The following is a 25394-nucleotide window of genomic DNA, read 5'->3' on the forward strand; positions in this document are numbered from 1 at the left end:
AACGCGATGGTGTTTGAAGCGAACAGTACTGGGTTCGAGTCCCAGAGTAAACATCAATTCTGAGATGCAGGTACATCCAACTGACGAGTCCCAAATAGAACGAAACGTGCCTCCTGGATTCCATTGCTAGCTACTATCCATCATTGATTATAAAAGCAACAATAGTTGCTCAATATGTAACTTTCATACAATATAAACAGAAAATAATTTCACTTCTTGAAAACATAAGTGTTTATTCACCCAAGTATCTAAGCTGCCAACTCTTTCTGGTAAAATTATTTCCATATCCTATGTTACCTTATCAATTTTTTTAAAAAGTCATTCCTTTATATCATTTTTCTTCTTCAAAAAAACTACTCTTAGACTAGTTCTTAATGTGATAAGCTAATTGCTTATTGAAATTATTTCTACAAGCACTCTTGAGTAAATAATGTGGAAGAAGATTTATCAACTATGAATGTTAAGTAATCTTATATAGAAATATTACTTAACTTCAAACCACAGGTTTTAAGTATGCAGATTTCATTCTTACTCATTTTTATGTTACACTTGACGGAGTAGCTTTGGAGGATGTGGAAACCTTCACATATCTGGGTAGCATCATCGGTGAACACAGTGGATCTGATGCAGATGTGAGGGCGATGATCGGCAAAGCAAGAGCAGCATATTTACAACTGAAAAACATCTGGAACTCAAAACAGTTGTCAATCAACAACAAGATCAGAATTTTCAATACAAATGCCTAGACAGTTCTACTGTATGGGGTGGAAACCTGGAGAATTACGAAAACCATCATCTAGAACATACAGGTGTTTATTAACAGTTGTCTACTCAAGATACTTCATATTCGTTGGCCAGGCACTATCAGCAACAACCTACTGTGGGAGACAACAAACCAGATTTCAGTGGAGGAAAAAATCAGAAAGAAGTGCTGGAAGTGGATAGGACACACATTAAGGAAATCACCCAACTGAGTCACAAGACAAGCCCTCACATGGAATTCTGAAGGTCAAAGGAGAAGAGGAAGACCAAAGAACACATTACGCCGAGAAATAGAGATAGACATGAGAAGAATGAACAACAACTGAATAGAACTACAAAGGAAGAGAGAGGACAGAGTGGGTTGGAGAATACTGGTCATCGGTCTATGCTCCATTGGGAGTAACAGGCGTAAATATGTAATTAAGCATATTTATGTTGACACTACTTGTAGGTATTACTCTCGTTAAACTTAAATGAAAGTATCAACTAGAAGAATAATCTATCAACTATATATTAAAATGGTTCCAACTTTGACAGCTTTTCAATTAGTCTACACAAAATACTTTTTTTGTCATACAAACGAATCGTTTCTTTCTCCATATTTCTCTATTATTTATTATCATTTGACTACCCCTTTCAAAGCTAATCACAGTATCTTTTGTCAATAGGTGACTGTTTGAGTTATTGATTAAAAAAAGGAAACAATAAAATATCAGACACTGCCGACAGTTGATAAATATTCAGAAGAACAATGCCTGTCATTAGTATAACTAAGCTTTTGTTAAAGCATTTTTAATGAAAATTTTATTCCTTTTATTTGAAATCTCCTTACTTATTTTGTTTAGAAAACATTGATTGAGACGAATATGGACAGAAACAATAATTTTGCCTAAAGGTAAATGACATTTGATGGAGAAAAATTTAAACCACAAATTGTCCTTGAATTGCTATGTCATTATTCATTGCTTATATGGTACATGACTTGTTGATTTTAGGTAGTTTTATTGTGAAGCACGGTGACGTTTATATACACAGTACAATGAGTCATTTACATGCTAATCTACACATAAATGTATTGTGGTTTACGTACTTGGCATCCAATTTGATTCTTGCATGTACCATTTTTTTTACTGACAAATATATTCTTTAAACCGGGGAAAATCATCAGCACATTTCATTATACATCATCGTTAGATTAACTAAATATTACGAAGAGATTAACCGTGGAGTGATGCTTCAAATGTTACATTCATATCATGGTGAACATAAATGAGATGTAAATATATTTCAATGACAAGTTTGTAATATGATGACATTGTTATCACTGATGTTATCTGCACCAATCATTTGAAAAACATATAATGGGATCATATCTTTATTATTAACGTTAATGCTTGAGACTCGTCAACTGAGAGTAATTGTATCCAAATGTTGGTATTCACATTAAGACTCTAAGTACCTGTTGCTTAAAAACCTCAACGCATTATCCAATAATTCACGGAGTTGTGTTATTGACATTCAAAACTGTATTGCTGAAGTCTATTAGTATATGTACATGTCGAATTGGTAGTGGTTGATTTAGTTACTATGGGCATTATGAAGACAATTCGCAGATTGTTAGAATAACTAAAAATTACGAAGAGACTAACCGTGGAATGATACCTCAAATGTTAAATTCATGTCACGGTGAACATAAATAATAAGTTTACTAATCAATCATAATAAAGTTAACTCAGCTTTGTGGACAGTTTTAATGCGTTGTTTATTCAGTACTACAGAAAACGAGAAAACAAAGAACACAGAAAATTTTCAATATTGTCCTAATCAATATGTGACAGCAGCCCATCGAGCCAATGGCTACACTTCTGATAGACATGTTTTTTCTGTGTATACTGTACGAAACATTTAAAATCGTGGGTTAAAATGAACAAATGATAATGTTTAAAAATTAGTAGTAGTATGGTGAACGAGAACAAAAGTGGGAACTATCGCGTATGTTCGAACACAAAATTACAGAATGTTTTACTAAAATCTGAGAACCATGCAGTAAATACTTCATTTGCAAACTGTCAATCATTGGTCTCAGACTTGATTTGTCCCTTCGTTTCCTCACCAATCAACCTCTGTTTTCACTCTTCTTTTCTCTATCTTCCTAACCTTCAGCTGCCATTTATTTCACTTTCGATTGATGATACATACTACCTCTATCCATCGATATCAGTAGCACACACCACAATAGTATTTGAAACAAATATTATTTAATTTTAGGCTACAAAATTGGTTTTTTTTCACAGGAAAAAGTTGTGTTGTTCTTAATTTCAGATTTTTATATCGTCTTACATTCGATATTGAGACATTTCTCTATAGTTGAAATCAAAATTCAATTGAAGATAGACCATCATGGAAAACCTGGAAGCAATGGACGGCCGTTTCGTCCTATATGGGACTCCTCACTAATGTGCATCCACGATCCCGCCTCGCGAGATTCAAACCCAGGACCTACCAGTCTCGAGAGAGCGCTTAACCTCTAGACCACTGAACCGGCATCCGATGGTGTTAATATCGAACTTCAACCAATCCACGAAACGGATGAAACGGCTGTCCAGTGCTTCCAGATTTTCTATGGTGGTCTAGCTTCAATGAACTCATGATTTCAACTATAAAATAATTGCTAAAATCTCAACAAGAATCCACTTCTGACATTTCCTTATGTTGATCATCTACTTGTACATCGGTTATTAATATCTAAGTCATGTATTTCGTCATTTATGCTAGTCTGTTAAAACTTAATCTGTTGTTTAGGATCTGAAGTATAACAATAATGACATTTGGATAATTGAAAATTTCCGTTCACACCTTAACAATGTTTAACTGTGCTTAAATTGAAGTTAAGTGATGTTTACCAATAATTTTACATAAAAAACACGCAAGATATAACTTCTCATAATAACTAGGTATCTTAGTACAATTCTTGTAAATGAAATAAACATAGGGAGTCAAGCAAATTACGAGATTGTAGTGGTTAAATTATGTAATTAGATGAAGAACAGCTATTAAATAAATTCGTATTTTTGAAAAGTGTGTCTCAGTAAACCAAACATTTAAGCCACGAAGCATGAATAACTTTAACAGAAACTTCATAAAGAGAATTAATAGAATATAAAGTAGGGGATATCAAGTTGTTCGGTCTTTAGTACTAGTACAGTTATATGGATACTGTTACAATGAGGTCACTTAGCTATGTTAATAAACCAACTAATATCGAGCTGTTTACTACATTCTTACTGAACAGTATAAGGATCTCATTTTTCTATTAAGGCGATCACAATAACTCCATGCCTGAACTCCAAGTGTGTCAAGTTTAAATCTCTAAATCAACACCGACTTTATTGAATTTGCAATCTCATTGTATTGTTCGGCAAGAATACTAATTAAACTTAAGTTCACAACGTATTAGATGTTGTCTAGTCAGATCTGTCTTCATACTAGTTTTAAAAACTTAAAAATATCTTGAGCCCTGTATTTTATTCAAACTAATCTTGTATGTTGTAATGTAACTACTAAGTTATTCATCAATATAACTAACTAAAAGAAATCAAAAGGTGAGGTAATTTACTATTTCACAGGGAAAAACGACTTTTCCTTTTACAATGTTTCTTTTTTAATCATTAGCCTTCAACTAGTTTCCTAAGGGTCCATTAAATCATTTCATAATGATATACAATCCTCTTTTATAATTAAAAAGCTTTTTATAGTAGATATATAGCATGATATTTCTTCATTTTGTCACTAGGATTAAATATTATGATGATTATTTAAATAAGTTATTTATGGAAGATAGTTTTAATCACATACTGGTTTCAACAAATCGGCCATTATATGCAAAGGTGACTTGATCATCTATTTCAACCCAGCAGATCTCGTAAACAAGCATATATACGATATCATACTACGGTCATTCACTTATCTAATGTTATTGCAGTTGATATGAAATTAATTCTCATATTAAATTAACCACTGGTTGCCATTTCTTTCAGAGTGTATTTGTTACTGTAACAAGAAAAAATGTGTGACGTAATAGACAGTACCACTTTGTACTATTATTATATTCGTTATTGTTAGCTTTAACCATAGTAAAACGCTTGATTAATGAAAGTGCAAATGATTATTAAACACCTTAGTAACTTAAGATGGTGGTTGGAGGTGGTTAACCACCTCAACATAGTGCACGCAGTGTCGAACCACCTACACTAGTGGCCACATTGCAACTCGGTCGATAACATTCGATCAGCACTAAGAAGGACTTGACAAGCATGACATTAATCACCACCCAGTGATCAACCAATTGTGACCTTAGTAACTTGCTCATCAGTCTGTCATTTTCAGCAAACAGATTGATTAACATAAAATGATATACAAAATGTTTATAACGTTGACTGAATTGACTCAAATTTCAGAAAAAGCTAAATATGTCAAAGAAATAGACTAACATCGCGTTGTACTAATAATACAGGCTACCATCTACATGAATAAACGTACATTTCATACACTGATATGTAACAGTTGTATTGCAAATAAAATTGTTGTCACATGAATTTAAATCTCGATTGAAATCTTATATAAATATCGTCAATATTGACGTCAGTAATACCTAACCCTAGTAATTTGTATTAGAAAGCCCTTTTCTTAGTAAAATCCGGGAGGTTTTTCTATGTAAGAATCGTGAAAAAAAGAACAACGAAAAACAAAACCCAGTTACAATATCAACAAAACAGAATTTCGTGCACAAGTATTCTTTTTTCTAAATAGATTTTCGTGATTGGTGAAAAATTAACATATTTCATAGTCTACCTAATTCATCAATAAGATTAGTTATTGGGGAAAAGTGAATAAATTCACGTTTACTTATAAAAATACTTTTATATATAGTTGAAATCATGAAACAATTGAAGCTATACCACCATGAAAAACCTATAAGCACTGGACAGCCGTTTCGTCCTATTGTGGGACTTCTCAACAGCGCGCATCCACGACTTCGCCTTTCGGGATTCGAACTGTGGACCTACCCTTCTGATAATAAATATATTATTCCTATTTAATGTATATATCTGTGTATTTTAAAATATTTGAAATTTTCATTTTCTTCAACATCGTTTTTCATTATGATAAGGAGATTTTGTTACCTACAAGTCTCTTTAATAAAACTAAATAGTGACTGGTAACTGGCTGTTAATAATCAATCTTCATAGACCCTATCCATCATTCATATTAAAAGTTACATTAGACACTCAAGAAAACAAAGAAATTATTTGGGAAAGCTATAAAATGAACTCATCCCTCTTCCCCCTTTGTTATAGTTTTCCGTTTAAAGTCATTTTGATGGTGATGCAATAATAGTCTTCGTATAATCACCTCACTTTAATCTTTTGATTAAAGATATTGGTAAAAAATGCTTCATGAAAATTGTTTTTCCATTAAAAAGCAAACTCATTTTATTGAGCTATCACAGTAACTGTTGAATAAATTAACTTGATATAGAAAAAAATGTCGATAAATACGGTTAACTGTCATTATTTTTGTAATAGATTTTTCAACAATTTTGTCTTGTTCTCACAGTTATTAGCATACATACAATAGTTGTACAAGTTGTGTTAGCCAGAGTAAAATAATCGAATTCATTAGACAAAATTAGCATTATTACATTCAAGAACTATATATGGAAAAGATTCGACTAAGTTATCAAAGAAATCTATTTGTTATTTTTCGGTATATAGATAGTCACTTAGTGAAGATCATGTGTTATCAGCAGTTGAATATCTGATTTGTTACAAATATGTCTACACTCTAGTAATGTTAACGAAAATTCATGAGTCTATCTAAGCTAGACCACCATGGAAACCTAGAAGTACTAGAAGACCGTTTCGTCCTATCGTGGTACTCTTCTGTAGTGAAGACTCACGGTCCGCCTTGCGAGACTCGGACCCAGGACCTATCGGTCTCGCGCCGGAGCACTTAAACGATAGACCACTGAGCCGGCATCCAACAATGTTAATGTCTAACTTCAACTTATCCACGAAATTGAGCGTCACATCCACCATTGTCTTCATTGAGTTTCTATCTCATAACAGACCTGGTTGAACTCCATTGGTCACAGCTTCTCACTAGAACTCCACAAAATATCTCTTGAAGCCAGTCACTAGTGAGCATATATTATTTATTAAAATAATAATGTAGTTAAAATGAGGAGTCCTACAATAAGATGAAACGGCCGTCCAGTGCTTCCAAGTTTTCCATGGTGGTCTAGCTTCAATTGACTTATGATTTTAACTATATATAAAAACAATATATAGTTTATGAGTTTTAATAATCCGTTTCATAATAAATAAAGACGAATAAGTAATTATGAATATTAATTATTCTCTTATAAAGTTTTTTATCAGATATACTTTTTTATTATCCACTTATTAATCAAGAATGGATTGGGGGAAAAAATAGTTGCTTAGGACTAATTTTTTAAATATTTTTTTTACTCTAAATGATTCCTTTCAACTAATTTCCTTATTTCTTGCTTCTATTCATTATACAATTTTTATTTACAAAAATTAGTTATACCCCCCCTTTTACTTGTTTTTTTTCTTTTTCCTTTAGAATACCTTAATTGTAAAACTATTAAGATAAGTAGTAATCTAGTTCACAAGATGTTTTTTTATGTTTCTCTGAACCTTCATAAGTAATAAAAAGAGGGATGAAATAGTTATTATTGTATCTGTGGATACTGTCTATATCAATGAAGAAATTGTTTATTGATATTTGTTTACAATTTCATCAGACTACTATACTGTACAACTTGAAATTAATCGTTACATTTGGTTGAGTATAAATGTGATTAAAGTATTCAAAAGATTTGAGAATTAATCAACAGTATTATAAGAATGGTAGAATGATAACCATCAGTGAAATCCAGGAATTTGTGTTTCATCTCGTTCATGACTTAAACAAGGTAGATATACAATTCGTGGATCAGTTGAAGTTAGACATTAACACAATCGGATGCCGACTAGCTCAGTGTCCTATTGGTTAAGTGCTCCGGCGCGAAGCTGGTAGGTCCTGGGTTCGAACCTCGCGAGGTAGAATCGTGGATGTGCACTGCTGAGAAGTCCCATAATAGGAAGAAACGGCCGTCCAGTGCTTCCAGGTTTTCCATGGTGATCTAGCTTCAATTGACTCATGATTTCAACTATGAAGATATACAATTATCCAGGAGTTGATGTTCTCTAAAGTAATAGCACCTATTACCGTTCTTTTCAAATACCATCTCATTAACCACATAGCTACTCATTGGCTTATACAATGTAGTGAATTTTAACTGATCTAATTGGCTGTTTAAATCTTCCTACTAATATTTAGGATCAGGGTTTCAAACAAGTCGAGAACATCAACTCCGGGATACAAATACATCCAACTGATAAGTCCCAAATAGAACAAAATGAGTGTCTTGGATCCCCCTGCAAGACACTACACAACTCTACTTATTAAGTGTTTGTAATTCAATCTCAATATCAAAGCAATCCTCATGAGACGCACATATTCCGAAAAGAGACCGATCTATTTTAGTCTTAAAGATTAATGGGAAGATTCAAACAACAAACACAAATGAATTATTCAATAGTATATTATGTAAACTGTTTTTTTATTGTAAATAATTTATTTCCGATTTACCTTTAAAATTCAAACAAACATATCTACATAAATAGATGTGCAGTACTATGAACAAATGATGAATAGCACGTATACATAACAGTATACCAATAATAGACTGATCGATTGCAGTCCTAAACATCAATGGGAATATTCAAACAAACAATACCAAGTGAATTTAAACTTCACCCATTGCACAAGCAAGTGGCTATCAGTGCTCAGCAGCTAGGTGGATAACGCGATGGGGTTTGAAGCAAACGTACTGAGTTGGAGTCTCGGTGTAAACATCAACTCTGAGATGCAAGTACATCCAGCTGACCCGTTCGAAATAGGATGAAATACGTTTCCTGAATTCCACTTCAAACCATTATCCAACTTTGCTTATAAGTATAATATTCAGATTATTTTTTTACTGTAATATAAAAATGAGAGAATAACAATAAGAAAACCAAAAAGAAATTTCTTTGTCAAGCGGTTCTTAAAACGAAATGAGAACTATAAACAGTCAATAAATAGGAATAATATATTTGTAAAATCTCAGCGAATGAATTTAAAGTATATCTAACGTTTTGCCTGGCAATCTGGTTCAAGCTTTTTCAAGGAATTCTAAACAAACATCAAAATTATCGAATATGAACAGGTACGTGGTTCTCCGGTTCATTGTACACTGAATAGGTCATCCAATCAGCGTTACAAATTCCTAAACTAGGTATATGTATTAGTGTATAAGAGATTTGTGATATGAAATGATGTGTTAAGATAACATATTGTATATAGAAGTAAATGGTGAGAGGAGAAATTTCATTCACAATATATTGTCTCCCATCGGTGAATTTTTAAGAAAACAAACAATTTTTTGCAAATTAATCAACAATAATATAAGAACAGTAGAATGATAACCAGCAGTGAAATCCAGGATATCTGATATGAACCATATATGTCACAGAATGTAAGAAGTGAAGATAAATAAAGAAAATAAAGGAATGAATTCAAAGAGGAAGAATGTAATTCGATACTGAATATTTGTATTATTTTAATGTTCCAATTAATTGCTTAACAAATTCCGATAAGACAACTGATTAGAATGTAGTTGTTGTCACTCAGATAATACGAGATAGATAAAACGGAAAAAGGAGTTCAGGTTTTTTTTTACTTATTTATGATTAGTTGCCATGGCACAACTAATTGTATTCCATCTCTCATAATAATACTGTTTGGGCTTCGGCTGTTTGTCTCTCTTTGTAAGAATTAAAGCCTTTTTGAAGGATTCTTGTGCCATCGAAATCAATTGTTTGACCCGATTCTATCGAGTGTAATGCTATCGCTGACTTGTTCTCAAGTTTCCTTACATCATCTGAGGACTTATGAATGTGCTTTAAGTATTGTTTATGTTTCTTCATCCTCACATTCAGTTGCCTTGATGTTTCATCTACATACGTTGCATTACAGTCCCTACATTTGATTACGTAGTCACAATTCTGTTGTTCTTCTTCGTGTATTGGGTCTTTAATTCTTACTAGTTTTGATCTTAGAGTATTGTTTATTCGAAAAAATACTCTTATATTTTGAATATTTAGGATTCTTCTAATGTCTATAAATAGTGTTTAATTACATAAGTATATTACCTATTAAGTGACATACATTACAACTGAAAAGATATAGATAAGATGGAACATTCATAACAACTAGTAGATAATTGTATAATAAAAATAATTATCGACTGATCAGAGTAAAAAGAACTTTAGAGAACTTACATTTTATGGTAGCAAAATAAAAGAGACCTTAAGTTTTTGGGATACATTTCTTTAGGTACTTATAACATATGTATAGAAAATACCCGATGTTAAACCATTAAAACCAAATAGGAGAACAAGATTATAAGTCAGTAAGAAAAAATTGAATTGCATTATGTACTGAATATTGTGTATCTTTTTTTAAAAATCATAGTGATGATATTGATGACTTGCTTTTTGAAAGTGTTTTAATAGCAGAGTTTATAACATACATTCGGTATTAGTTACAAATTTCATTCCTTACTATTCTCTTTTGGAAGTTGAAAAGGTTTCCTTCATAAATATTCACTTCATTAAAATAAAATGTAAATCTTATTTTCCTAACTTGTACACATTTAGTATTTTAAGATATAGATATAAAACGTAACAGATTGATTTGATTCTCAATTGATGGATGTTGTAAAACTATTACAGAATATGAGAAGGGGGTTTTTGTGGATATTATAATAATATTAATAGTTGAAATCATGAGTCAATTGAAGCTAGACTAGTGCTTCCAGGTTATCTATGGTGATCTAGCTTCAAGTGACCCATGATCTCAACTATTAATATTGCTCCGGCGCGGCTGATAGGTCCTGGGTTCGAGTCTCGCGAGTGCAGGATCGTGGATGCGCACTGCTGAAGAGTCCCATCATAGGATGAAACGGCCGTCTAGTGCTTCCAGGTTTTCGATGGTAGTCTAGATTCAATTGACTCATGATTTCAACTATGAAAATGCTGAAATCTCTACAAAACCCCTTCTGATCTATTACATAATATATAAAATGTTCGTTATAAGCGTTGTTTACATTGCAGCATAAAACATATCGTTTAAGAATACGTTATGACTAAATTTTAAACTTTATTATCCTAAATGTGTATTATTTACAACTAACTGATCAATAAGTAATGGTCAATGCAATGTATGTTTGGTCTTTTAGTGCTAATCGAATTTTATCACATGATTTGTTGTGTGTTCATTTGTACAATTGACTCTACAAGCTGTAAGACATGATCAAAATTAAAATATTTGGAAGTAGTTAACTAGAAACCCCTAAACTTGTTATATTGATATTTGATACTTAACAGAAGAAATGGAACTGATTCTCTCTAGTGGATTCGGACTCATATCATATAACTTCACAGTCTGAGATGTCGCTACTGAGTTATTCAGGAAATGTATGACCTTGTGTTAGACTAAAATATTTACGTTTGACAAAGTAGTGTTTCGTAATACATATCATATGTGATCAGTGTTACGTTTGATCGATCATTACTACATAAGTGGACGAAAATGACTTTATAAACAACAAACGAAAATTTATTTTGTGTAAGCCTGCATTATATTCATCAAATGATAGTATTTAGTTGCATCGCTAACATGTTTATCCTGAAACTCTTACTCTTAAGTCATTCATTGTTTTACATTATTTATCAGTGAACGCTACTGGGGCATAAGGAATCATTTTTAACGTACACAAACGGAAATTATTTTATATGGTTTGTGAGTCTAAAATGTTAAGAAAAGTCGTTAATAAACTGTTGCATTAAGTAACTAATGATAAACTTAATTATGTATTTATCCATCTTGTGCTGTAGTGTGTGATACTGATGTCGATAAATAGAAGTAGTATGTATCACCAATCGGAAGTGAAATACATAGCGGCAGAACGTTAAGAAGATCGAAGGAAAGAGCGAGAACAAAGAATGATTGGTGTGGAAACGAAGGAACAATGAAGTATGAGACGATTCACAGATATTTTGCAAATGTAGTATTTACTTTATGGTGCTCAGATTTCACTAAGATGTTCTGTATTTTTGTATTCAAATACCTTCGACTATCCCCACTTGTGTTCTCGTTTACTACAGTACCAAGTATGGATAAACAATACGATTTATTTCCATTTAGCGGTAAGATTTTCTATTTACTAATGATAATTCTAATCTATTTTAGAAGTAAAAGATGTTAAATCATGGTAGTTTGAAGCAGGTCTGAATCTATTTAAACAAGTATTGTCCTAACTTGTACTGTTAAATAAATCCACAATATAAATAGCTTAGCAAGCCTTAAACAATGATGATGATCTTATTAATTTTACTGAAGACACTCCTAGCTCAAAGAGCTTGATCAAGCATTCCCACAAGGTCCCGTTTAGACAAGCTGTACTACTGATCTTCTACACTAAGAAGTCAGCTTAGATTCCATATACTATATTACATTGACTTCTAAATCACATCGGCTTTCACATACCATCTATCTTGACTTCTGCTCTTTTGACTCTAGGATCATTGTGCAGGAAAAGATTTAAAACAGTAACGTTATCGAACTATGGGTATCTTTGACCTCTCCAAGCTTATAGTTTTAAAGTTTGAATTCTTTTTGACTTACTTTTCGCCTTTCTATGTATTTTCAACACTGACAATTTTGATATCTTTGTATATCAAAGGACAATTGTTATAAAATGTTTAGTCTACCAGAGCATTCACTAAAATCTTATCCATTAAAATATGTCTTTAGAAACCTTATTTAACTACTTTCTATGTCAATGAGCTAAGTAGTATATTTGCACTTACCGAACACATTCTCATAAATAAAACCCACTCGGTAGTCTAGGATTGTACATAGGAATTAGGACCTTTATTGTGTATATTCTATTTCCCTACTAACAAACGTAGGGTTTATCTACTATTTTTTTAAATAAGTAGTAAAGTTTAATCAAACTATTCAGGAATTTATAAAAAAAACCGTTTCCTTATTAAATGTTATTGTACTTTATAAAAACTTTGTGTATTTGTCATACCACTTTAAATGGATGATACTTGAGGTAATGTAAAGAGGGTTAAACTCCTTAAAACATTCTATCGGCATAGTAAATTTAAGGTCAAGTTGAATTTGGATAATCTAAATTTAATATTATTCCATTTTCATTGAATCAACAAAATATACCATAATTTATATTTATTTAATCTCTTATTTAGATAGTAAATGCCACAGGTAAATGTGAGCACACTACCTGATTGTACTACATTGAATTGTAAATGAAGAATGTAAAGTAACATTGTTTAGAAGATGTACTAACTCATGAAATGTTTCAGAAAGTTAAAGTATATTGGTGGTCTCACACTCTTTGACATAAGTCCATGATTCAGATTATCTAGTTTGGATCTTTATATTAGCCACGAATAATGGTTGAAAACTTTGAGTGACATGGTTCAGTAGCGCAGATGTTTTCGTTTTCTATCCTTCCATCGTTCTTGAATTCCCGTATTCCTTCATGTTTACCTTACAACTCTCTCTCTATATATATATGAACCTTATTCTAAATGCAGAGTTTTTCATCATCACTGGCACTACATTAGCCCGATATCTTAAACAATTCATTTAGTTTATTTCGTTTAATCATGTTAATAAAATATAATAACTTAAGCCTGCTTACATCATCTGTCCTAGACTGTATGTTGATGATAACTGGCTGACTGACTGACAACGCTCCACTATCTATAACGAGTTCAAACTTAATCTACAGTAGATGTTAATGTAAAGTAAGACCAAAGTTTTGGGATTAAAATAATAATAATAATATTAAATGATTATTTAAGTGGTCGGAAGAAGGAGTATTATAATAATTAATGTAGTTGTTTGTAAAAATCAGTGATAATAACAATAGACCTACTATGATAATATGAATAATTACTTAAGCATTAGAGACAGCACGAAAACTTCAGAATGGAAACCCATAAAATCCAATGATTAATTGTATAATTGTGCAAACAGACATTAATAAAATTGTTATAGATTAGGGTAAAAAGAAACCGACTTGATTCCTTTACTTAAATAAGTAGAAACTGAAGGGACCACACTATTCTTGACAATATAGAAAACCTATAATTGCCTATGGATTTCATAACCTTCAGTAACTGTAATATACAAATTTAAAACTTGCTGTAAAACTGTCATACTTTATTACTATACGTCAGATAACCGCTGTTGATAAAGCAAAGCTACCTGAAGTTGATTTATCATAAACGCAATATCCTGTTTGTCTGAATCTCATTTTAGGCGGTAAGCCCTTTCATCTAGTTGTTATTTTATGAAGTTCACTTTCCTTTCAGATTTGACCTCCATTAGATGTTAAAACATTTGTTTATTTCGTCATGCTGGGTGTATTACTATTTAAACCATGACAACAGTTACTATTATGTCTGCCATTATTTTGTTATTTCTGTCAACTCATTTATAAACATTAGTTGTTTAGTTAAATTCATTCGGTAAATTAATATCCGCAACCCTATACCGATAATAGCCATGTGCTCACTAGTGACTAGCTTCGTAAAGGAATTCTCGTGGTTCTAGTGAAAAGCCGTGACCAGTGGAGCTAATCCATGTCAGGTAGAGACAAGTATTCACCTCAGTACAATGGAAGGTGGTCACTCAAGTCCGTGAATAGGTTGAGGTTAGACATTAATATCACTGGATGACGTCTCAGGGTTCTAGAAGTCCAGCGTTCGCACGTGAAATTGAAGGCCCTGGGTTTGAATCCCGCGAGCGGGATCGTGGATGCTCACTGCTGAGTAGTCTCATAATAGTATGAAACAGCCGTCTAATGCTTCTAAGTTTTCAATGGCGGCCTAACCAATTGATTCACGATCTCAATCAAAAAAGTTGAACACACTTTATGATGTTTCCTTATATTCACAGATTTGTATATTACGTTACATTAATTCACTAAGACATGATTAATTTAATCTAGTGATATTAAACAGTATAATATATCAGTAGAAATTAATTTCCGCATACACCTAAATGACTTATATTTAACTAATTAGCACCAAATAGTTAATGATTTCAAGGAAGCTCATTATTATATAGCATGAATTAGATTTCTTATTAATTACGTATTAGTTAACCGACCGAATTGTAAAATTTCATCTCTTCAAAATATAATCTATTGCTGAAACAACTGATTCATTTAACCTGTAGTGAACGAGAACATCAGTGGAATACAACCAAATGTATTTGAACACAAAACTATAGAATTTTTTACTAGAATGTGAGTACCATACAGTAAATAAATAAATAATATATTTGTAATATCCCAATGAATGTTGTTCCGTTGTACTATATAAACTTGGGTTAATTTTGATTCGGTTTTTCATTCTCTGAAGAAGTGGCTGACAATAAGTTACGAAACGTCAGAAAATCTAATTTTCCTACACATTGGGATACTACAAATGATACCTACGTACAACAAATATTTCATTTACAAATTATCACACTATTGTCTCAGATTTGACTGTTCCTTCGTTTCCGCACCACTCACTCTCTGTTCTCGCTCTGTCCACTTTGATTTTCTCAACCTTCTGCCACTAAGCAATCCGCTTTCGATTGGTGATACACACTACTTATATCTATGAATATCAGTAGCACACACTCCAGATCAATTTATCGACAATTAAATTTTTTCGTTTCATGTCTAGTAAATCATGGCTGTATCTTTTATATCATCACATTAACCAACTATATGTAACTTCTATGGTTTTATTGTTAAATATAATGAAAAACCTTTATTTGAAATGTCATTTTAATAGAGACTAGTTTAAACAAACAATAAATATTCAAATATTTGAAGCATTTGACATGTATAAAAAAGTATTTATACTTGATTAAGAAATACACTCTTTGACATAATGAACATTCTTTGTTCAGTTGACTAGGTTCTATAACTTATTGATTTACTGAAGAAAAATGAAAAACTGCCAACGAATAAGGGGGGAATCTTATATAAATCAAAGTTTTTTTTAACCAACCAATTAAAAAAAAAAATTCTTGAAACCATTTTCTTCTTGAAGAAGTTTTGAAGAAAAAGGAAGAAGAAACCGAGTTGGTTTGAATAATGAAGTTTGAACAACTAACTGTATCATATATTCACATGTCAAAGTATGCATATAAGAGAGTTAAGGAAAACAGAGAAAAAATATAAAAGTTGGAACACTATACTACTCATACTACTCATACTGTATAAAACAGATGATTGAAACATGTCCCAAGATTGAATTTAACTTATCTTGTTGGTATTGGTATAGATTTCTTACTAGAAATGTTATTCCATTTAATCAGAGGTTATTGAAGGGCTATTTGAGCGTCTCTCTTCATACCGAACCTCTCCTGATAACTACAATCCATTTTTAATACAAATGTTCGTGTGAAACTTTATAAGTTATGTATTGAGCAAATATATCTCATAATGTGTAGATGAGCTTCACGTTCTCATAACACTTTCAGATCGAAAACTATCAAATTGCATAATGAAGCAGTGGCAGTTGCTCCTTTTTGATTTTTCACAACTTCATTTGTCTAACCATAACTTCTTGAGTACTGTTATGGAACCTCTCTTACAATTAAGTTTGTTGACTTTTAATTTCGTCAAACTCATCAAGTAACTTATTTAATAGGCAGTGTTGTTCTAACAGTAACAAAATATGTCTACTTTTTGTGTTATTATTACATATTTTTGATCACATGTGACAGCCTAGGCGCATATTCCTCACTCTACCCTAAATATTAGTTGCCTAAATATAGCTCGGAAAACCATTCGCTTGAATCTTATTCATTAATTCGCTTCGATTCTATTCGATTTAACTCTGAATCCACCTCAGTATTCTCTGGCTCGTGCGCATTATCCTCCACTCAAATACAATGTGCTTGTAACTTTGTTACCTATTCTGAACAATAATAAACTTTAGTTGGTACTTTGTGTTTCCAACTGAATTCATACACCGTTTGAATTCATTTTCTAACGGTTGTGAGGGTTATTGATAGACAAAGCCGAAGGAATTATCTTGAAGCCAAACCGCACAATTTTATAACCAACAGTAGATTAAGTGACAATAGGAAATATGTTGTACGTTATTATAAAAATATGAAAACTATCATAGTAACTAACATCATGCTTTTCAATATTGGTATACAAATGAACATAAATAAATGACTAAGTATATTTTATGGGATATACGAATTGCAACAGGCAACAGAATTCAAAACCTACATTCCTACTTATACATTATATGCATGCTAGTATCGATCTTCCCATTGGAACTTGTAGTTAAAAGGTACCAAGTTGAAGTTCTTACTTTATTTCTGGTCACTACCTGATGAAATAATTTTAGTTTTGACAGCTAATTGTTTATAACTTATATCATAAAACATATTTGATTCATCTTGAATACGTATTTCTTACGTTAGATAGTTAAAGATAGTTTATAAGAAGCTCAAGTCATAGGTTTTTTACTAGTAGGCATTTGTCACGAAGACGCATGGAGTCAAGAAATAATTAGTAACCCTGAAAAGATATGAACCTGAATCACTCAGCTTTAAATCTAAGACATGACTGCTAACCTATTAGAGCCATGATAGACACTCTGTAGAAGTGTTTACACTGATAGATCATCGAGTATAGATCAAATTATTTAGTAAATTATGTGAACAGGTGTAGCGTACCTAATAACCGTCTTTATTTGAACTAGAATTGCTTTGTCAAATAAATAGCGCTTGTAACTCGCTTAACAGTGCCTTAAATTTCAGTATCTATATAACTAAAAAAACATTATGACTGAATATGCAAAATAGAGCTATTCTTCAAATGAATTACGTGACGAAAGACATTGTTCAAAGCTTAATTCATGTTTTGTACAGTACACAGCTAAGCTTCTACCAACAACTATTAGGCTATTATCGAGGCAATACACACAGTATGCACATATGCCAATTAGAGACTGACCAGTTGCAGTCCTAAACATCAATGGGAAGATTCAAACAAACAGGTTTTCCATGGTGGTCTAGCTTCAATTGACTCATGCTTTCAACTATGAAACATATTAGATCTCCACAAAACCCCTTCTAATAATTAATATAATCATATCGTGGTGTGGTCTACTTGTATCCATATAAGTAGTATATGGTGTTGGTCAGACATAGAATAGATTTTGACAGAAGACCGACGAGGGAAGAACTGAAATGAAGCGAAATCGGGAGGAAAATGCACGAACAATGGAATTAGAGAAGAAACAGTGAAGATTGAGACTATTGGTTGATAATTTGCAAATTAACTGTCCATTGTATGGTTTTCAGAATTTACTGATATAGTCTGTAATTTTTGCTTAAATGCATTCGATTGTCCCCAGTCGTGTTCTGTTCACTACAATATGCTCACTAGTGACTTCAGGAAGTACATCCAAGAGCTCTAGTGGGAAGCAGTAACCAGTGGAGTTCAAAACCACGTCTGTCGTGAGATAGGAACTCACTGAAGACAATTGGTGAATGGTTGCTCAACTTCGTGGGTCAGTTGAAGTTAGACATTAACACCGTAGGATGCCAGCTCAGTGGTCTATAGGCTAAGTGCTCTGGCTAGAGACTGGTAGGTCCTGGGTTCGAATCTCGCTCGCGAGCGCGGGTTCGTGGATGCGCACTGCTGAGGAGTCTCATAATAGGACGAAACGGCCGTCCAGTGTTTCCAGGTTTTCCATGGTGGTCTAACGTCAATTGACTCATGCTTTCAACTATGAAAAATACTAAATGAATTTAAACTATTTCGATAGTTTCAAACATTTACATTCAATTCAACATCATTGTGTATATTTAAATTCAAATAATTATTACTTGGTTACTTTCCTTTTTCTTGTCATTGAACATTTACTATTTTTCAGATACAAGCTGTAGACGATGATGCCGGCGAAAATGGTACAGTCATATATTTTATACATTCTGGAAATGATCAGAATTATTTTACATTACATAAAAACACTGGAACACTCAGTATCAATAAAGAAATTCCATATACTGCAATAGGTGGACTAACTCTAAAAATAGAAGCAAGAGATTGTGGACAACCATATCATTATACTAGAACTGATTTAATTTTAGAAATTGATGATTCCCCTTCAAAAGCTTATCTTTCTATGAATCTTTATCATTTAAATAATGATGATAATGATGAATTTAGTAGTTATGGGTCAAGTGGATATAAATTAAATTTTTATATTGTTATAGCAATTATTGTATCCTCTTGTATTATATCAACTATATTGATATCTTCAGTATTGATATTTCTACGACGTTCTAAAAGAAATAATGTCCTTCGTGATGTAAGCCATAAAGTAGATAATAATCATACAAGTAATCATTGTACAACAACGATGATAAATTCACCGTCAAATTGGTCAAAAATAGATCAATCACAGAATTATGATTTTTCTAGGCTATCTAATAGTTACCGAGGTAAAGTTGAGTGAATTTTTTTAACTTTGTTTTATTCAAAACTTGATATTTTGACTGTTTTTTGTTGATGTAACTATTTGTAAACTGAAGCGGACTGATTCATTATATTGGCTGATATACAAACTACTTTTCGGTGAGATCAAGGCTATTGAATAGATTAGATGATATTGTATTGCATTTTAGAATTCGTACGTGCTTACAGATTGTAAATGCTTAAATTACTGTTCATCGAAAGCTTCTGAATTTGTTATTCCGAACATGATAACTGTTGGACGATCTAATTGAAATAACGTTTCAAGATATGTAAATACTTGATTTCATAAATAGAAAATTAAGAAAGTCTATATACCACCTTATGTTTGATATCTGAATCACTTTCATACTCGTAACATTTTGTGACGAATTAGTCATTAGCACAATGTGAGATTCGGAGATTATACAATCTATGATTTAAAAGTTTTTTACATAAACATAAATACCCAGGTCTTAAGTTACACGATATAAAGAACATAGGAAAACTCAAAAAGTATGTACTGTTCAAGAAGCAAAGGTGAATACTACATAAACATATAAAGAGTCCATTTCACAATACTTTAAACTATGCTAATTCACAAGAATATGTGGAATGGATACTAAAACAAGTAAATTAAACGGCGATAACTATTGGAACCTTTAAGCAAAGAAGGATAGTGGCTAGCAATGGAATCCAGGACGGGCGTTTCATCCTATTTGGGATTCGTCAGCTGGATGAACCTGCTGTTGATGTTCAGCCCTAGACTCGAATTCAGTACCTTTCAATTCAAACACCATCACGTTATTCGCTTAGCTACTGAGTCCTGATAGCCACTTGCTCGTGCTACGGGTTGAAGTTTAAATTCACTTAGTATTGTTTGTTTGAATCATCCCATTGATGTTTAGGACAAGCAATTAAGGCTATATCAAGGCAATACACACAGTATGTACATATGCCAATTAAAGACTAACCAGTTGCGGTCCTAAACATCAATGGAAAGATTCAAACGAACAATACTAAGTGTATTAGAACCTTTGTAAATGACATCTACTTTTGATTTAGAACTGCATTTGTTTTTTTTGAAATATTTCTTCTCATCTCTCTATATTATTTTTCTACTTAAATGTATTTCAGTGGTTCATTCAATACCTGATTGCTTATCACAGTTTTCTAGTATTGGAGGTCAAACAAGTTTAGAATTAACAAACTATCCAAATGGTCGACTATTATCATCTCCCTACCAAGATTCAATGTTAGATAAATGTTCTAATAGGAACATATCAACAGAATATTGGGATTATAATAATGATAATAATAATCAAGGGGGAATAAATACAATTAAAATGAACCGAAATAATGATCTAATGGATCATCAAAAGATTGAAATATATATCCCTTCATGTCAATATATGAAAATGATGGATCTAACAGATGAGACAGATTTAAAATATTCATATGATGCAAGGTCAAACTATTATGATGAAACACAACGAAAATTTAGTTTAAAAGCTTATCCGAATGATGGAATTATTCAATAATCAACTATGGAAAATCCAATTACCATAAAACATCAATATGGCTTTGCTTCAGAAATAAAATGTAAGTGAAAGTATATTACATAGACTATCTGATATTATACTAGAAATTACCTAGGAATGTTCACATCTCTTACTACGTAATGAGTAAAAAGACTCTCCAAGTCAGGATTCTGACACTGCAGAAGTGATGAAAAACAAGTGAATGTGATAGTTTTGGGTGACGTATTCGATGTTTTAATGTTTATGTTTTGTTTACACTATCTTAGTTCAGTGTTAAGGATAAAATATGTATCTATTAAAGTGAATGTTAGTTTATGCTTGCATCCTTTGTATGATCATAAATGCCTCGATAGTCAACTTCTTATATTTTTTATACTGTTCAGTCACACAATGGAATGTGGACTTAAGAATAGTATAATGTCACCATGTGAAAAAAACATAGTAGGGAAAATATTTATTTGATCAAACATTTTTATGACATAAGATCGCCTAATAGTAAGTTGGCGTCGTCACGAACTAGATGAAAGTTTTTCTTGAACAAAGGTGAATGTAGCTAATCCATACCATTAAAATTATTACCAAAATTAACAAACTTAACATGTAATTTCCAGAACAATTTCTATGTATACTCAAACAATTGATTCTTGGTTTTCACATCCATAATTTCAACCGAAAAAAACAAACAAACTGGAAAGAATATTATATTCATTGACTTGACACTGAAATGAGTTTTGACCGAATGCCCTGGTACGGTCAAGAGTGGCGAGGGCCTGCCCTCTCTCTCGAAATGCTCTCACATGGCAACGCGTATACAGCATCTGCCAAGGAAGTCCTACTCACTGCCTCCTCGTGACGGGGGTGTTGTTTACGAAATTGAGAGGATGAAAAGCGAATGTCCATAGCTTTAACCGGGTTGGTGGACATGGAGGGTCCACCTAGGGGAGTTGGAAAACCCTGATTCCAAACCAATGGTGCACATGGGCTCCAGGATGCTGATGGAACAAATGACGTATGAACCAATCGCTGGTCACCGGCTACCATGGGACTGCATCTCCTCGCGATTCTCAACTGCCTTGTTGATCAGATCTTTGAGTCAAAGGCTCGGGGTGTGGCCCCCTAAGAAAACCACCTGCTTCGGTCTGGGAACCCGGACAGTATCATAGCCCTTTCACAATTAAATGAAATGACAATTTTTAGTGTAGCGCATATATATCTGGTGCCTTCTTGTACCAATATTTATGTGTTCAAATAAATAAATAAATTGTTTAAATTACCAGCAGTTGAAAGATATCCGATAAACATTAAATGTTCAATTTTACCGTTGAATAGGTATGTGATTTACGACTTGATTTCTATTCAACCTTTTATTTTTCTCCAAAAGATTTATGACCATAAGATTGTCTTGTGTTATAATATAAATCGTCTTATCAACAAACATAATAATTTTAATGGTTGAGATCATGAACCAACTGAAGCTAAACCACCATGGAAAACCTGGAGGCACTGAATGGCCGTTTCGTCATATTATGAGACTCCTCGTAAGTGTGCACACACGATCCCGCCTCGCGAGGTTCGAACACAGAATCTATCAGTTTTGCGCACGAGCACTTAACCACTAGACCACTGAGCTGGCATCCAACGGTGTTAATGTCGAACTTCAACCGATTCACGAAATTGAGCGACACATCTACCAATGGTTTTTTTTCTTTTTGTGAAACATTGAAACAGTCTACCAACTGTTTTATAATCAGAATGACTAGTGAATAAATTAGTATCTAGTTAAAAAATTAAAAGAAAAGTAAAAATAGCTGTGTAAACTGGTTTAATTAGACTGTAATCCGATATATGTATTTATACTTTAACATTACACTTTCATATGTCTAAAATAAAAACTAAATGTCGGGAAAACTTCAAAAAAAAAATAAAAAAATAATGTTCACTTAACCACTAAATTATTCGTAGTATAAAATCTAATATACATGGATGAAAAACTCGAAAGAAAAGAAAAAAAAGAAAGAAGGGAATCAGCAGTAAATGGATATTTACAAGTATAATGACAATATGTCTTTATAATACAACTTTTAAAGTACAATTGGCTTCATTAATATAAAGACTTATTTTAACCATATATGATTTGTAATAATAGACAAATCTGAATGATAATACATTTTGTAATATGAATGATGAAGACAATAAATGTAATGAATGAAACAGAAGTGTTTCTTTTTTGTTTTAACTTTTTAATAAGTTAAAAAAAAAAGTTCTTTTTAGCTTACTATGAAACAATGTTGAAAACGAAAAAAAATATTTATGATCATTGATTATTGAAATGATTTAAACACATCCCAATATGTTTTTTTGTTTCATGGAATAAAGAAGTAAAAGTTTTAATGATTGGAAAGATTATTTAATTATCAGAAGGGAATTTTGTGGAGATTTTAGTCATTTTATGGTTGAAATCAGGAGTCAATTAAGCCTAAACCACTATGGAAAACCTGGAAGCACTGAACGACCATTTCGTACTATTGAGGGACTCCTCAACAGTGCGCATCCACGATCTCGCCTCGCGAGATTCGAACACAGGACCTACCAGTATCGCGCGCGAGCGCTTAACATTTAGACCACTGAGCTGTCATCCAACGGTGTTAATGTCTAACTTCAACTGATCCAAGAAATCGTTTTTGTATTGTCAGATTTAAATAGTCAAAAGATTACATTTCCAGGAGGTGACAACATTGAAATGGCCATCCAGTGCTTCCAGATTTTCCATGGTGATTTATCTTCAATTGACTTATGATTTCAACTATAAGATTATTTCATTGTATTTTTTATGTATATTTCAATGATAATAATAACAAACAAACAACGTCATTTAAAATATATATTTCAATTATTTTTTCAGGTTTCATTCAGTCATGTATGTAAAAATGTTCATGTTATTATTGGTTAATAACCTGAAAACACAAAACAGAATGTAATTATTTAAATGAACACATCTTAACACCAGAAGAATATGAATTGAATAGGTATTTTATTTGTTTATCTATACAGTATTACTTTCTTCATTCTAGACAATCTTTATCAAACCTCATGCCAACAGATATATCAATCTCAGTGTATTATTTATATGTAAAGTCATTATAAAACTTATCAGTGATTTCTTAGATAATATCAAAGATATCATACTTAGAAACTCCTAATTTTGATTTACATATACATAACTGTAAATAATAATACTAAGAAGCCGCCGAAACTTTCGTTGTTCATGTATTTCTTATGTATAATGTTTTAATTTTCTTTAAACTACCTTTTGAAAAATACATCATATTTCCTCTATTATGTATATTCTTAATTAAAGTTACGGGGTTTTAGAGCCTAAATGTAGTCTTCAACAGCCGTATTATAGATAATAGATTTTCGTTTCCCTCATAAGAACCTTAGATTGAAGATGATTATACGTCAAAAGTACACTTGGTTTTCCGAATACTTAGTCAAGTTAAAACTATATCCTTCTGTATTTTAAATGACATTTCTTTCTGAATTCCAATATCATTAGCGATAAATTTCATCTTATAACTGAGAACAATAAGGATGTAACTAAATTCATGCAGTAAAACATTGTTCATTCCACCTGACCACTGTGATTTTTTATGTTCAGATCTTAAATGCAAGTACAATCAATATAATTTAACACTAAAGGTCTTCCAAGTGTTAAGTAGAAGAATGTTCCAAAGGAATACGCTTAGCAGAAAATTACACAATACTGAAGAGAAATAAGTTCAAGTACATGAGAAAATGTTAGTTAGATCGAGAACATAATTGGAATTTACCAAATATTTAAAGTTATAAACTGAATTCTGTTTAAGTTCAAAGCTAATGAAAATATATTTCAATGTCTATCAATAAGCTTTTTTTATCACGACTAATCTCATATTGAGTAAAGTATCTTCATAAGGAAGCTGATTACTAAGTGCTAAGTGGAGGAAATCTCTATGTAAAATAAAGCATATTTCAGAATATTTTAAAAAATTATCTCAGGATAGATGAGTGCAAAAAGAAGCTGAAGATTTCTAAAACACGTTGTAATACAGAAGACTAATTATTCATGCAAATGTGAAGGAAATGTTTTAGTGAATCATTCACATATATAGTATTTAAAATGTAACTGATATAAGAAATTTACGATGTTCATTATTTTACATTAAGGGTTGAAGTATCTATTGTACGAATATGCTCTTATGTACAAAACTAGTTATAAATGTTTAAGCACAGTAATAGAATTCAACTTAGATAGATGACATATTACGTAGTAAATGGGGACTTGGTGAGGATGTTGA

General features: G+C 32.0%; 1 protein-coding gene across 1 annotated transcript; it reads left to right on the forward strand.

Moving 5' to 3' along the window:
• Window positions 1–13218: 13218 nt before the first annotated feature.
• Smp_151540 (cadherin-related) lies at window positions 13219–21057 on the forward strand (the record flags this gene model as incomplete). The annotated part of the gene is made up of 3 exons (XM_018797271.1): window positions 13219–13227; window positions 18936–19230; window positions 20654–21057. 3 exons carry the CDS (start codon window positions 13219–13221, stop codon window positions 21055–21057), a joined length of 708 nt encoding a protein of 235 aa, XP_018652329.1.
• Window positions 21058–25394: the final 4337 nt, after the last annotated feature.

The sequence above is a fragment of the Schistosoma mansoni genome, chromosome 4, assembly GCF_000237925.1.
Source record: "Schistosoma mansoni strain Puerto Rico chromosome 4, complete genome".
Taxonomy (NCBI): domain Eukaryota; kingdom Metazoa; phylum Platyhelminthes; class Trematoda; order Strigeidida; family Schistosomatidae; genus Schistosoma; species Schistosoma mansoni.